Source organism: Anastrepha obliqua, chromosome 1, assembly GCF_027943255.1.
Source record: "Anastrepha obliqua isolate idAnaObli1 chromosome 1, idAnaObli1_1.0, whole genome shotgun sequence".
NCBI lineage: Eukaryota > Metazoa > Arthropoda > Insecta > Diptera > Tephritidae > Anastrepha > Anastrepha obliqua.
Genome location: NC_072892.1, coordinates 78220213 through 78236794, shown reverse-complemented (window position 1 = coordinate 78236794; position 16582 = coordinate 78220213). Strand labels below are relative to the sequence as shown.

General features: G+C 35.4%; 1 protein-coding gene across 9 annotated transcripts in view; it reads right to left on the bottom strand.

Moving 5' to 3' along the window:
* LOC129245885 (homeobox protein abdominal-A) overlaps positions 1-16582 on the bottom strand; it is a 74086-nt gene that overhangs the window by 39020 nt on the left and 18484 nt on the right. For all 9 annotated transcript variants that reach the window (XM_054884322.1, XM_054884377.1, XM_054884330.1 and 6 more), the window contains one exon: positions 5469-5516. In XM_054884322.1, coding sequence (XP_054740297.1) covers positions 5469-5516 — 48 coding nt within the window. The remainder of the gene's footprint in view (positions 1-5468; positions 5517-16582) is intronic.

Here is a 16582-nt window from a genome sequence, read left to right as displayed (position 1 = left end):
TATGTACGTAAATACGAGTACATATGTATATTCATTGGCCAGAAGCTACGGTGACCGTTGATCCATATAGCGCTTGAACGCATCCCCTTGCAACGAATCTTCCGACAGCCTGACCTCTGTGCTTCTGTGCCCCGCCCATGCGCACTCGCTTCAGCTATATCGGCAAGTAGAAAATATTCTGTTTTTGTAATTAAGTTTTAGTCTCCTCGCCAACAACAGCGGTGTGCACGCGGTGTTGATATACCACTGCAGTCGTTGCCACATTGTCTTGCCACTCTTTGGTAAATGTTTTTTGCATTTATTCCACTTCTTATTTTTCTGTTTTTGCAATCAACAAAATTTATTGTTGTACTACGTGCTATTATCGCTGCTGTAGCTGCTGCTCTAACTTTACGAATACTCTGCGCTGTATGATATTTGTTGTTGCCCAGTGTAATTTGTTGCAGATACAATGACAACATACGCGCAGAATATTTAACAATGTGGCGCTTATCAGGAATTACTGGCAGCCATTGTCGCTGGCGTTTTTGTAATTCATGCTGTTGTTCTTCAGCTTGACTTTTGAATGCGCCGCGTACTGGGTACTAATAGCATTAAAATATTGAATGAAAGCTTGGCGTTAGGCTCTTTCAACACATGAGATCAAGCCTGTGGTAAACGTGTGAGAGTGCTAAGTGTATTTGAAACTCGTCTCCCTTCTACTATTGTGATATTGGAAAAGAAATACCTTTAATACGAAATATTTGAAGAACTGAAATCGTTTCGTTTCGTTGGCGGCCGCCGTAGCCGAATGAGTTGGAGCGTGATTACCATTCGCAATTCACAGAGAGAACGTCGATTCGAATCTCGGTGAAACACCAAAATTAAGAAAAAAAAACATTTTTCTAATAGCGGTCGCCCCTCAGCAGGCAATGGCAAACCTCCGAGTGTATTTCTGCCATGAAAAAGCTCCTCATAAAAAATATCTGCCGTTCGGAGTCGGCTTAAAACTGTAGGTCCCTCCATTTGTGGAACAACATCAACACGCACACCACAAATAGGAGGAGAAGCTTGGCCAAACACCCAAAGAGGCTGTACGCGCCAATTATATATGTATATATAATATATATAGTTGTAGCATGAATGTAGCAATTATAATAAGAAAATTGCGGATGTTCCAAAAAAACTTATGGCCGAGATTTTCGTTGCAATTATCGATCTATCTAACAATCTACCTATCTGGCAATTTATCGAAAGCTCAATGCTTGCTAATAAGTGATCGATACAAGAAATATAGAAAAAAAAACAATTTTGATTTTATTTGTTCTTATATACATAGGTATGCATAAGTGCCGGAACTATGGTGCAAAAACTTGTGTTTTTTTTTGGGCAGATAAACTTCAAAAACGCCTGTAAAGCCAGGTATAAATTGAATTCACAGATGCCAGCGTGAAGTGACTGCGAAAACATTCAACATTCCTCCATTGCTATAGCGGATAAATCATAGACAGCTTAAATGTCAATGTGATAATCATTTTATTTTTTTATTTTTTGCCTCGGTGTTAAACGGTGTTAAGCAAAAGTTTGCTTGTGGTTGAGGGGAAAATTATACATAACTACTTGTAAGTCAATTCACATACATATGTACATATATAGATATATTTAACTCGTCACTGAGTTGAAGCAAATTGAATTTCATCTCACTTACTCACAGTACGCAAGCAAAGCATCACGCCCAGTAAGTCTCTTCGATAGCCATTACTTTGGTCGGTCGAATTGAATGGCATCTAAATAAAGTTTTTTGATTTGTATTTTACTGGTAAATAAATGATTCGTCCAATTCGTGAAATTCGTGAAATTTATATAAACAAAATAAAAATTAGTTACTTGCTAAGTTTGCAAAATTTAAGAAAAATTAGAACAAAGCAAATTAAAGCAACAAGCAAATGAACACTGCCAGGTAAAATTATTAAACATCCGGGCTTAGGCGGTGTGTGGCCGCGGTTATGAATACATTCCCCCCTTCAAGCATCTGTATATTCATTGACACATTTTTGTGTAGGTGTATGTGTGCATGTAGCACACATATGGATGTGTGTTTATTTATGAGTTTCCAATTCAAGTAAGAGGGTGTCGTCGGTAACCCAACCGGCTTTTGTAAGAAAAATAAAAAATCAAAGTGCAAGAATTGTCTGCTTTCATTTGTGAGAGTGAAGAGCGGGTTGCGTCTGGACTCTAGAGTGAAGTAAATACGATCGATAACTGGCGGTGCAAATGGCAGGGCTTGTGAAAAGGCATGGGTGAATGGTTATGTTTAATGTTTCATACTCTATTCACGAATTTTTTTTGTATTGGATTAGTACTGCGATGATGGCGATTGATTGCTGGGAATTATCTTCTCACAATACAACGACCATTTCACCATCACAGTTTGGTTGGAATTTTTCGAAACCGCTTTGTAGGGTTTTGCAAGAAGTATTGTTGTTACTTTACTTCAATAATTTAAATTTGTTTTGCGCCTCTTATTCTCCACTTTTTGATAACTACTTTTTTCGGCACTAATTTGGTTGCGTTGGCGCGAGCAACCAAAACGAAATGAGATCATTTGAAAACCACAAAATGTTCAACGGCAAAGCATGTTTCACTTTTACGACATTTTTATGATCTATTTACGATTTTGTGCGCTTGACTACGAATCTGATGCTCAGAATTTTGATGGAGGCGACGACGACGACGACGATGACGACGCCACAGCAATTGTCCCGGTGTCGGCAAAAATGATAATGCGAACGATGATCGTAGTAAATTTTAATGACTATTTGGGTGCTTCTCAAATCATGTCTGTTGAATAAATTTTGTGTTTTTATTGTTGCTACTATTAATGCACTATATATCAAGTGGAATGGCGTTGATGGCAATTTGTGATTTACTGGAATTGTTATGGGCGCATGACTATGAGGTCTTGTAATAATGTTTTGGAATTTTAATATTAGAGACCGGGTTTGATTCAACGATTGAAATAATTGACAATTGAGTGATGATTAAAATTTTGTTTACAGCTTAATGTTAATTCAATATTTGATGAAGCTCAGCTCGGAATAATCTGAACCAGCTATTAAATGAAATATTACGAGCTTTGGATTTGAGTGGTTTATTCCTAGGAAAATTTTGATATCGCCACATTGTTTCATGAGCTTTTGATTTGTATCAGTTGAATAATGTGAGTAAGTCCCTGAACTTAAGTATAGCTAAGTCAAATCTGAGTTAAGTTTTTTAGAATAACGCCACATTAAAGGTTTGAATGGATGCAAGCTGGCATAGTTTCGACTATTTAGATTATATCGGCTACTATTTTGTAATTTGCTAGGTAAATTCAATAAAATGATTGCTGCCATCATCATATTTGTCTTTTATTCTCGTTTTTCCATTTTAATAAATTGTGCACACATTCATATCTACATATATATAGGGTGTGGTTTTTAGCTGTATTAGAGTTATCGATATCGATAACAATGGTTTGACATGAGAATGCCAAGCTGCGTGTACATTTCTGTTCAGTAAGGTTTCTCTTCCAAATTGTGGAAACTTACTTTGGAAAAAATAGATATGTTTGCGAAGTTCGTAGAGGCGGCATTATCAGTCCTTATGAGAAGCGAGCTGTCGTTACTATGAATGGTGATCGCTAGCGAGCCATGCTGACGGAATTTTTGTTTCGACGATGTTCTGTTTCAACAAGACGGTACAATACCAATCGATTTATTGCATTATTCAAACCATTAGGGCAAACATATTGGAAAATTGGGCTGATCGAATGAACCTCGTAGCCGCGGTGGATGGTGTGCCGGATATTATATCCAAAAAATAAATGCCATAGTACTATCTGCTAGATTCATTCCAACAGTATTTCTGTTTTGTATTATCATTTTCAATTCTCAAGCTCTAAAAAACACCCGGTATATACATATATCTGCGTATGTATACATACATTAAATGTATTTAATGCAGAGGCAGCATTTGACGCCTGATGATCATCAGGAATGATTTACTGACGTGAAACGTTGTAACAGCTGAAATTTCAAACGAACTGGAACTGGTCGAGCACACGATCCGACCATTCAATCAGCAACAGTGATGCAAGAATACCGTTTACAAACTTCTCGCCCACTAGCCACCTCAACGCCATATCAGAGCAGAAGCGGCATGAAATCACGTTCTCGTATTGCTTGTATTGAGATTTAATCTCGTATAGTGGCATAAACAAACAAAAAGCAGAAATGGTGAAAAAAGACGAATGCAATTGGTAATCGTTGGCTCCCACTGTAGGAAATATTTTTTTCCCGTTTTCAGTGTATGGCCTCCCTTGAAAATCATTCCCAACAAAATCGGATGGTATCCACTTTCCATTAACGTAGCCCAATGTTGCGCCTCATTGCGCCTGTAGCCAGGATTCGAATTACACAAACACAAAACTTCCACAGCACTTCAAATCGAAAAAGAAAACGACAACAATACGGTAGACTGATGATGCGGCCCATCGGGGAAGCGGTGTACGTCGGTGGAGACCATAGAGATGGCAGGCGACGGTGGGTAGAAGATGAATTCACTAACTGTGTAGATTTTTAAGTGCGGATTTTATTTGTTGTTTGGCTGTATTTTATTGCGCCCGCACGAAAGAACGACAAGTGGGGAGCACAAAAACTTAAAAGGCACTGTTGTCACAACAAAACAAAAACAAAGGTTGGTGAGCTCGTAAAAGTGCTGCAACAATTGTAATTGCTGCAATCAACAACAACGCAGCCGGCACATCTACTACATCACCGCATAGCCATCAAAAGCTACTGTTCGACAACGGCGACTCAATTGCGAAAATGCCAATGTGGCAGGCTTATTTCACAGTTGCACGGTTGTTGCGATTGCTGCAAATGAGCCATGTGGCAGGGCGGTAGTGTTGCTACTGATTGCGGCGATTGTTTTAATTTTTTTTATTTTGTATTTAAATGCAAAATAGTCGAAACAAAGTTGCAGATTTTTATATATAATTAAAAATGCGAAAAGTAATATCAATATTACTTTAATTTTTTTCTTTTGCATCTTCTTTTGTACCTTATTTATAGAAGTTTCTTAAAAATCAGCTCACGTTAAATATAAACAAATGCAATAGTTTTAAAATTTTCTACGCTGTGTGTGTCAAGAAGGGTTTATTATTTTCGACTGCAGTTAAAAATATTATATTTACTCAAATGCCTGTGTATACTTTGCATCGGCATGGCTCGCAGGTATCTTCGTTTCATGCACATTGCTTTTAAAAAAGGATGCGCTCACGCGGTCCTCATAATTTTTGTGAATAGAGGGAAAGAACAATACAAACGCAGAGTAGCTTCCTAGAAAAAAAATTCACGCCTGCTAATCACCACATCAACTAAAAAATGTTTGGCTTATTGCATTTAGTATTTCGAGGCGAAATTCGTAGGATTCATTTGAGTACTTACCATTGAAGTCTGCACAGACGACTCGTTCAAAAGGGCTTCCCATCCAATCTAAAACGAAAAAAATGCACATTAACCTTTTAGTCGTTCTACGCATTAAGTTAAAAATTTCCAAACAACCTTGACAAAATATTACGCATGCAGGCAATGTGTGTATGTATGTATGTATGTATGTATGTATGTATATTTTTTTAGAAACATATGCGCAGCAAGCCTTTGAGAATATAAAATATAATTAATATTTTTATGGTAGTTATTAAAATTTGATCAATATGTTGACCTTCATAGTCTAACCTTTTCATAAGTCTAACCTTTCCTTTTCTCGTTATAATATTTTATTTACATTGCCCCGCGCCATGGCTATGAACCGGACATAAATGACACATTTTCTGCCCTATACAAAAAGTGAGAGTAAGCGTTGCGCAACTAATTTTAATTTATCTAAGCTCAACGAAATAGTTGTTCGAAAAATTTAATTATGAAAAAAATGGACTTAAGTCACTCTCTTATATTCAATTGAAATGCAATTTGTGAAAAGGTCGAATTTTTCTTGGTCTTTTCTCATATAAAATATGCAATATTTTCTCAGCGCATAGGGAAACAGTTTCGTAATGTTGCCATATAATGAGATGACTTTTTTTTTATAGAAAAACACTACTCGATTTTGAAAGTAAATGCTTATTAAACGCTTCGAAATGGAGAAAACTCAGCTGTAGGTCTCAGTTAGTCTATTTCACTTGCTGTAGTACTGTACGCCGTTGTCTTCGGTTTGCAATAAAGATTCTATATATTGCACAACTACCCTTTACGATATTTAATGGCTGGTAGTGACCTTAAAAAGCGATACTATTGGAACAACTAACCCCAATGAACCTTTTATTGCCAAAAATTAATTCATAAATGTCTTGCTAAAATAATCTAGAGGACACGAATAAATCTAGTGCTTAGGAGGAAAAATCAGTATTGACCTGTAATAACTGTAAGTTTTCACGCGTTGATAATTCAATACTTGAAATTAATTGATTTGACATATTCTGACATTGTGCAAATTTTATTCTATTTTTAGTCTCAAGTGGTTGCGATCACTCGCATAGATTTCCTTTTAATTAACAAAATAGTACAAAAAATTTAATTTTATAATAAAAATAACTATATAAAAATGTATCTAAGTGTGAAAAAGAATATAAAATCTAGCTCTAAGTTTTTGGGCAATACCAAATTTTGGGAATTCCAATTCTGGTGTCCCATTTGCTGTCTTTATAAATAATAAATTAGTTGCCACCGCTTCTGAAGTGGTAAACCTGGTTTGCAGTTTTCATACAGTTTTTCTATATTGACTGCAACCTTACCTAAGTAACAAACCTTGTTGATGGTGGCTTTCTACCGTTCTGCCTGTACCTTTCTCTACGTCCGTCCTCTGGTGGATCTCAGAGAAGTATTTTGGGGCCCTTGCTGTTTTTCTTTTGCTAAACTTCTTCTGTTTATTGATGATTTAAAACATATGCTGTTATTTCGAACTTAAGTAAAATACAAGCCGATGTTAATATCTTAATATTTATTTGGTGTAGTGTCTCTTGACTACCACTTAATATTAAAAAAAATTTTTTTAAATCACGTAGACAAAAATAACTCCTGAAAAAAGAGTCAAGTGTTGTTGCTGATGCGCGTTTTACATTTTTAAATCAAGTAGACTTTTTTCTGTCTAAAACGTATTCTGTCCTTGGCTTTGTAAAAAGAAATTGCTCGAACTTTGCAGACCCTTATACTGTTCAGTTGCTAAAGCTGCTTTTGTTCGTTCTATGTAAAGTAGAATACGCAGTGTTTACTTGGCAACCTTACCATCAATTTTATTGGACAAAATTTAACGAGTGCAAAAAGTTGTTCTATGTATGTCTCTCTTCCCTGAATTTCTCTGATCCTGTCACGTCATATGAATCCCGACTATTTTTAAATAATCATAAAGAACTAGAAAACAGGAGAGAACAGCTGTCTTTTTTGTTTAATATTATCAACTGTGAAATTGGCTCTTTTCTTTTTTTTAGAAAGGATTAACCTTTTGGTGTATACCAAGTCTTTATGTAATAAATTTCCGTTCTATTTGAATATATAGATAGATAGATTTTTATTTAAGTAGACAAAAGATGTTACATCAATAATTATAGCAGAGCTTACAGAATATGGCAACTAAACCTTAATTCTACAACATATTTTTGTTATCACAGATTTTCGTCATTTTACAGGTAAATTTCGGAGGAAAAGAACTACTATTTAAAAAACCTCCACTAAGAATAAACAAGCTATTTTTCTTCCTTTTTATATGAGTAAATTACATAAATTAAAAAGATTTGAGATCAATGTATTGTCTGTTATACTACAACGAATTTTAAACCGTTCGGTAAATTTTTCAATTTATTCATTTACAATGTTTACGTTTGCCTCGATATGGAGCCTTCTAGTGGAAAAATCCCAGGGTAGCCCTAGCATAATTTTGAGAACTTTGTTTTGACATATTATATTTGAAACTTTTTAATATGATATTTTGCAGTTGTACTCCATGCTGGGCAAGCATATAATATTATGGTTAAGAAAATAGAATTGTAAATTACCAATTTATTTTCTTTGCTCAATGTGGAGTTTCTGTAAATCAGCGGGTATAGCATTTTAATAGCTATATTAACGTTTTCTGTTATATTGTATATTTAACATGATCACTGTAAGTGAGTTTTTCTTCAAAAATTTCCCCGAGGTACTTAACAGATTTCTCCAATGATATTTGATGAGTGTCTAGTCTTAATCTGGTGCTTGGTAAATAACAAGGACTTCTTTTCCTGGTGAAAAAGTTGGCTTGTGTTTTTCCAGCATTCAGTTTAATTTTCCAATTCTGCATGTAGTCAGAAATACTACGTAACGCACGCTCCAGTTTTGCTACAATTTCATCGCCGATTTCATGCGAGTAGAGTATACCAATATCGTCAGCGTACATAGCATATTGGCAATTTTCAACTTTTGGAAAATCTGAAATATATTATATATATAACAGAGGACCAATCACTGATCCCTGAGGAACTCCAGCGGGTAATTCAATTAAATCGGAGTATTCATTGTTCAAGCATACACTGTAATAACGATTTGTCAAAAAACTTTTGATAAGCTTTACGAGATACGGCGGAAAGTTAAAGCTGTTTAATTTATGAATCAGTCCATCATGCCAAATTGAGTCAAAGGCCTTTTCAAGGTCCAGTAATATCGGACCAGCAGACTTCCTGTTTTCAAAACTAATTTTCACATAGTTTGCTATGCATTTTATCTGATGCATAATACTGTGAAACTGCCTAAATCCGAATTGCTCATTTGGTATTAATTGGTTTGCGTTAATAAATTGAAATAATTTGTGTTTTATGACTTTTTCAAAAATTTTGCTTAGGGAACTTAAGAGGCTAATAGGCCTATAACTCTCAGCAATATTGTTAGTTTTACCTGGCTTCCGAATTGGTACAATTTTTGCTGTTTTCCAGGCTTTAGGAAAATATTGCAATTTAATACAAGAATTTATAATGTAGGTGAAATACAACACTGCTTCACAAGGCAGATATCTTATCATAATATTTTTGATATCATCGTGCCCGGCTGATTTCCGTAATTGTGTCTCGTATATAAGATCATATTCATCTGTTACGTATTCGGACTCAGCATATTGGCAATTTTCAACTTTTGGAAAATCTGAAATATATTATATATATAACAGAGGACCAATCACTGATCCCTGAGGAACTCCAGCGGGTAATTCAATTAAATCGGAGTATTCATTGTTCAAGCATACACTGTAATAACGATTTGTCAAAAAACTTTTGATAAGCTTTACGAGATACGGCGGAAAGTTAAAGCTGTTTAATTTATGAATCAGTCCATCATGCCAAATTGAGTCAAAGGCCTTTTCAAGGTCCAGTAATATCGGACCAGCAGACTTCCTGTTTTCAAAACTAATTTTCACATAGTTTGCTATGCATTTTATCTGATGCATAATACTGTGAAACTGCCTAAATCCGAATTGCTCATTTGGTATTAATTGGTTTGCGTTAATAAATTGAAATAATTTGTGTTTTATGACTTTTTCAAAAATTTTGCTTAGGGAACTTAAGAGGCTAATAGGCCTATAACTCTCAGCAATATTGTTAGTTTTACCTGGCTTCCGAATTGGTACAATTTTTGCTGTTTTCCAGGCTTTAGGAAAATATTGCAATTTAATACAAGAATTTATAATGTAGGTGAAATACAACACTGCTTCACAAGGCAGATATCTTATCATAATATTTTTGATATCATCGTGCCCGGCTGATTTCCGTAATTGTGTCTCGTATATAAGATCATATTCATCTGTTACGTATTCGGACTCAGGGGTGTCTAAAAACTGCGAATCAATTTTATCGATTGATTGGGCTACCAAATTTTCTATCTGTGACGTACCTAGGTGAACAGATGCTTTATGATAATCGAGGAATTTATAAGCAAGAAGATTTGCTTTTTCATCTTCGAGGAAAACGACTTTATCATCGTCTTGGAATGGTGGTATTTGTGCATGCTTTTTTCGTAATAATTTGCAAATATTCTAAAAGGCGGGCTTCTTTTTTCGATCGAGCTTAGTTTCTTTTTCCATGATTCATTTCTATACATGAAAATCTCACTTCGAATTTTTGCAGAACAGTATGCTAATATATTATGCAAACAATGCTCTTATTGCTTGCTATATTCATCAATTTAACGAGTTCTTTAATTCTATGGGGCTTGATTTCACATTATCTATACTATGCTTTTCTGCTCAATTAAACTGTATTTTGTAATTTAACTAAACTTTGTGACAACGATATTTTTGTGTAAGTAGAACAGTAAGTATAACAGTAAATCCGTAAGTATTTAGAAATTTTCAAATAGCTTTCCAGATGATTGTAGTATACATACTTTTCAATATTCCTATTTAAATTTATTCTATTATGGATTTCTTATTTAACTGTTATTGCACAAATAAACAGCATTGAACCGATATAAGATCGTCTTCAAAAAAATTGGTCGGGTATTAGATTTCGTGGAATAGTGTAGCTCCTAAAACTAGAGCCCACTATGGAATTTTTAATAAGAATGCATTAAATTCAAATTGGTTTATATGGCGACTAAGTTAAGGTTTGTTGCAAATAATTGAACTTCTAGCTAGTAATCGAGTTATACAGAATACGGAACTTGTAATAAATATTACAAACTGGGTTCAATAATGTCTGCCTTTTTCCAGCTGTTATTTAAAACAATTGTAGGTATCTTAACCAGTACTAATTTAAAAAAATTTATGTGCATGTGCTTCGAAAACAGAACCAAAAACAGTAAAAAAAATATTTTATATTGTAAAAACGCGAAAGAAATAATGTCTTATTGAACTGTAAAAATAAGGTAAGCTCAGCTGCTGATTTGTTTATTGTCTTTATAATGGCATATCTTAATAAATGTAATTTTTGACTTTAATTCAGGAATCAAAAACCAGTTTTTAGAAATTGCTAATTAGAAAATCGTATACTAAATTTTTTTTTTAATTTTTTTTGTTTTAAAACATCACCATTTTTCTCATATACATTTGTAATTGGCACTTACACCCTTTATTGGGTGTTTGGCCGAACCCCTCCTCTCACTTGTGCCGTGTGTTTTGATATTTTTCTGAAAGGTAGTCACGCACCAACCCGGCGGCGATAGCAATTTTCCTATATTCATATTAAATTTTGAATGAAAATATAATATCTTTCTTATAACGCATGGACTGAAAAGTCCCGGGTCTAACACTCGTTTCATTGCATTCACCTCCTTTTCAGTTTTTAGTTAGCACTAACCTTAAAAAGACAGCTGTTAAAAATTTATAATATTCTATTCATTATTTCGTGAGTTATTGTGACGCTGAATTGTTATTTTCAAAACAGTGGATCAAAAATAATTTTGTGTTTTAATTATACACTACTTCTTAATGGGAGAAAATGCCATTCAAGCAAATCAATGGCTTTCAAAATGTTAAAAGGACACGGCTCTATCAGAAACAACAATAAAACGATGGTTTGCTGACCTCAAATGTGGTCGTAGAGACACCGTTGATGAACGTCCAAATGAGGCGGCAACACCAGAAAATATCAAATTCGTTTTGAAGGATCGAAAAGTGAGGTTGGAAGAGTTGGCTAACATCATAAAAATATCAAAAGAACGTAATGGCTTAATATTGCATGAGCATTTAACTATGAGAAAGCGTTGTTCAAAGAGGGTGCCGCGTTGGCTCACTGTTGACCAAAAACAAGAACGTATTGATGATTTTGAGGAGTGTTTGGCCATGTTTAAACGCAAAAAGCCGGAGTTTTTGTGTCGATGTGACAAGAAATCACTTCACTTCGGAATAAAAACGATCGTCATCTGAGTGGGCAGCAACTGGTGATCCTTGTCCAAAGCGCCCGAAAGGTTATAGCTTCGGTATTTTGGGATGTGCGTGGGTTAATATTCATCAACTACCTGGAGGAGGGAAATACCACAAATAGTGAATATTATATAGCGTTATTGGGCTGTTTGAAGGACGAAATTGCAAAGAAACGTGCGCAAGTGGCAAATAAAATATTTTTGTTTCATCAAGACAATGCACCGAGCCACAAGGTAATCAAAACATTGGCAAAACTACATGAAATGAACGGTGAATTGCTCGCACATCCATCGTAATTGCCAGATTTGGCTCCCAGCGACTACTGGTGTTCGCAGACTTAAAAATGCTCGCAAGTAAGGAATTTTGCTCGAATGAAGAGGTATCGCTGAAACTGAGGCAAAAAACGATTGATTGTATTTTGAGACAAAAGATCAGTCCCACTTTCGTAGAAAGAAAGAAATGTGAAAGTGGCGCTGGAATGATTGCTTTATTCTTGATGAAAATTACGTTGATAAATAAAGTAAATTTTGAGCAATAGGTCCGGGACTTTTCAGCCCAAGTGTTAATTGCAGAACTCTATTATTTTAAAAATGAATAATTTTAAACTAAAACATGTCTAACTTAAAATTTATACACGTTTGCCTATATGTACGTAATATATGTGTGTACTTATACTTGTACATACAGCACAAACCACAAGTCATAAATCCATTAATAAATCAATAAGAAATTCCTTAGGTATTAATTGAAAATTTTATTGAAAATTATCTTATCAGTTCTGTGAATTTTCACTAGCAACAATAGCCGTCTTTATTGGGTGAAGATGAAATGGCGAAGATGAAGATGGGGTACAATATTCTTGAAACAAGGCATTCGCTTTTGCGTGCGCCCGAACCTCATTGAAGTGGAATCGCGCACAATTGCGTTGTTTGTAAGTTATTTATTTTAATGAATATTAAAAATTAGCGAAGAGGAACAAAGAACGAATTTATTCAGACATTCCTGCATCACTCAAACAAGACAATATCACTCACTGTGTGCTTTGCTACTGTCCATCAGAAAATACAGGCGGAACGAATGTATGCACATCACTCCACACGTTCCGCGAAGAAATGTGCACGCATCTTGCATTAAAATTTGCTATTCGAGCAATGTAACGCAGGGAAAGACCAAATGAGTCGATGCAAGCGACAAGTGGATGGCTGCACGATTGTGCTGGATATTTCAAATGTTTTCTGCAAAGTATTTGTTCTTGTCGAAAGAAAAATGAAATATCTATTGGAGGGAAAGCTAGAGTTTTAGTTTTAATTAAAAATTAACAATTTCCTGCATTTGCGAGCTTGATGCGTTCTAAAATGCATCTGCGGCACAATTATGAGAATACTTGTAGATGTATGTGTTCATATATACAATTTTTCAAAAGCCTGCACAGTTTTCACTGAAAAATTATTTACAATAACAAATTGCAATACTACTGGGAATAGAAATCAAATGACAAAGTGAACTTCCCACATACATTTGCTCCTCATACCTGCATCTCACCTTTTTCTGACCAACATTTGCTATCTACTTCACTTAAAAATTACGTCGTCTTAAAGCTATGTAGTAAATTATAATTCCGCAACATGAAATTGTCATCAAGGCCGTATCGTTCGACGTAAATATACAACAAGCTGGAACATATTTATGTATATATTAACAGCATTTCATTCTTTTGTGTCTACATATGTACGTAGTTTGCCAACCCGTTAGGCAGCTGCACCTCCCAACCATTTCATATACTCGTATTGCTGTTAACTTCAAGCCCAGTAGCAGCGATTCTCAGATACACAGCGATATAAACGGTGTCTGCCGGGCGCATGGCATATATCGACATACATACGTGCATTCACACACATACATACATATAAACAACCGCCTGCAGCAGTGGTTAGACGAAGAAAAGGAAATGTCTGTGACTTTGCGTTAAATGCAATTAAGCTAATGAATTTTAATATTTTACGCTCAAGCCGTGCGAGTTTCAGACGAGTCACTGCACATTGAAAGGAATTTCATTTTCACATCGTTGGCCATTCCTAATCGGATTTTAACATAGGAAAGCGCTAAATGAATTTCCAATGCAAGCAAAAATCTGTTGGTTATCTCTTTGCTTTGGATATATGCGATATATAGTATATAATACAGATAGATAGAAGTTTATTTTTATTAATTATATAACTTACAAAAATAGTAAATTACAAAAAATATATTTAAAATGAACAAAGTGTGGGGCTGTGTGTGTTTCCAGTATATGCATTCCAAAAATGCTGCTGTATTGCGATTTGCTCTTAATCAGAATATGGTATGCATTGGCTACATAAAAAAAAATCTTGAAGGAGATGAACCAGCTGATTGGTCTTGAAATTGAAGTATTTGTAGAAGTCGTGCAATCATTCACAGATTACGAAATTAAGGAAAGATCCCACGGAAAATAGCTAGAACAATTGAACGTTTTCAAGACTTTCTTTATGAAGCTTTATAGCCAATACAAACGCAATTTAAAATAGGTAGACACCGTAAAACGCGAGAAAAGGATAACGATCTGATCAATCTAACCTCAATACCTTATATATAGCCTTTTATATTTCGGGATTTGGCAACCCTGGTGTTGCAATCTGGCAACTGACAGCTGTATCGCAATGTTTGACATTTTTTGGCTTTTACGTACTCAGAACGTTTTGAAATACCAGCGCTATTTGTGTTGTTTACAGTAACTTAAAAGATTCGTCTCGGTCCAAAAATGGAATCAAATCGTGAACATTTTCGATCGATTATTTTATACAACTTTCGACGTGGATTAACTCAGCAACATTACATGGATGAACTTAATTCATTTTTTGGCGATGAAGCTCCATCAAGGACCAGTGTTTATCGATGGTATGGTGAATTCAATCGTGGTCGTAGTTCACTCCAAGACGAATTTCGTGCAGGTCGTCCAAAATCAGTTGTTGTTCCGAAAACCATTGATGCTGTGCGCGAACTGATATTGCAAGATCGTCATGTGACCTATCGTGAGATTGAGACAATCTTAGGCATTAGTGGGACCAGCATACATTCAATATTGCATAAACATTTGACTGTCAAAAAAATTTGTTCGCGTTGGATCCCACACAATTTGTCAATCGCTCAAAAAACGGCTCGTGTCGATTGGTCGAAGGAAATGCTCTAAAAATACGATCGCGGGGCTTCGAAACACGTCCATGACATCGTCGTGACAGGTGATAAATCATGGATTTACGCGTATGAGCCCGAAAGTAAACAGCAGTCGACTGTATGGGTATTTCAAGATGAGCCAAATCCAACAAAAGTTGTTCGCGCATGAAGCACTTCCAAGCAAATGGTCGCCTGTTTTTTCGGAAAAACTGGACATGTCCCAACCGTACCACTAGAACAACGCAGAACAGTAAATTCTAAGTGGTACAAACCATTTGTTTGCCAGTTGTCTTCCAAGAAATTAGGAAAACCAATCGCCAAATACGGATCACTCTTCACCAGGACAATGCGAGCTCTCACACATCGGCTCAAACAACTGCATTTTTGAGCACCCAAAACATCGAATTAATGGGTCATCCGCCATATAGTCCTGACTTGGCACCGAATGACTTCCTTTTATTCCCGTACGTAAAAAACAAACTGAGAGGTCAACGTTTTTCGACACCTGAAGAAGCGGTTGCGGCATTCAGAATGCATGTTTTAGAGGTACCTCATTCAGAGTGGCAAAAGTGCTTCGACAATTGGTTCAAACGCATGCAAAAGTGTATAGATCTTCATTGAGAATATTTTGAAAAAGAATAAAGTGATTTTCGATGATTAAATTTTGTTTTTGTTCTCTAATCGCGACATATAAAAGGCACCCGTACGTAATAATTTATCGAACCGTGAGGCAATAGCAACTGAGTTGAATTTCTAAGTGGTATCTCCTACTGTTAAGAGCATACTTGTTAAAAAAAAGTGTAAAAGTTAATTGCAAAGGGTATTTCAAAAGACACGCCTATATGTTGTTTTAAAATAAAACACATACAAATTTTTACTCTTTCAGTATAAGTGAAAAATTACATCATTTAAATGTCTAAAGATAAATCCACCATACAGTCAATTCATGAATGCGTAATTATTGAGAACCTTGAGATAGCTATATTGAAGGTTGTTCAACAATTTACGCTACAGCAGCAATATTCTCAACAGAACGTTCCGTTTTTGGTGTGTCTTATCCTCAGTCCTTATCTATAGTCGACCGAACTCGACTCATTCGGGCGATTATTTCCACCAAAAAAAAAACCCGAATATTTGGACATGTTGATCTTAAAGGTTCACCATATTCATAATAAGTTTCAATAATTCTTGTTCTTATTCGTTGTTCTATTGTGTAAAATTGTACATCTGTCTACTTGAGAAATGTCAAAGACGACATAAAAAAGGTAGCGTCTAGGAATTATTCACAACTGACACCTAGACGTCACTTTTGAAAGACCCTTTATCATGGTTTGTGGATGTTCTTAACGGCACAGCATTTGGCCTTGTTTTGGATTACGAAAAGCTTGGGCAAACATTTTTACCTTCAAATACCTTTAAAATGAATAAACTAATAGGACAACTACCCAAAGGAAAGCTCAGCTTTGGCGAAAAAATAGTTTTGGACAACAGA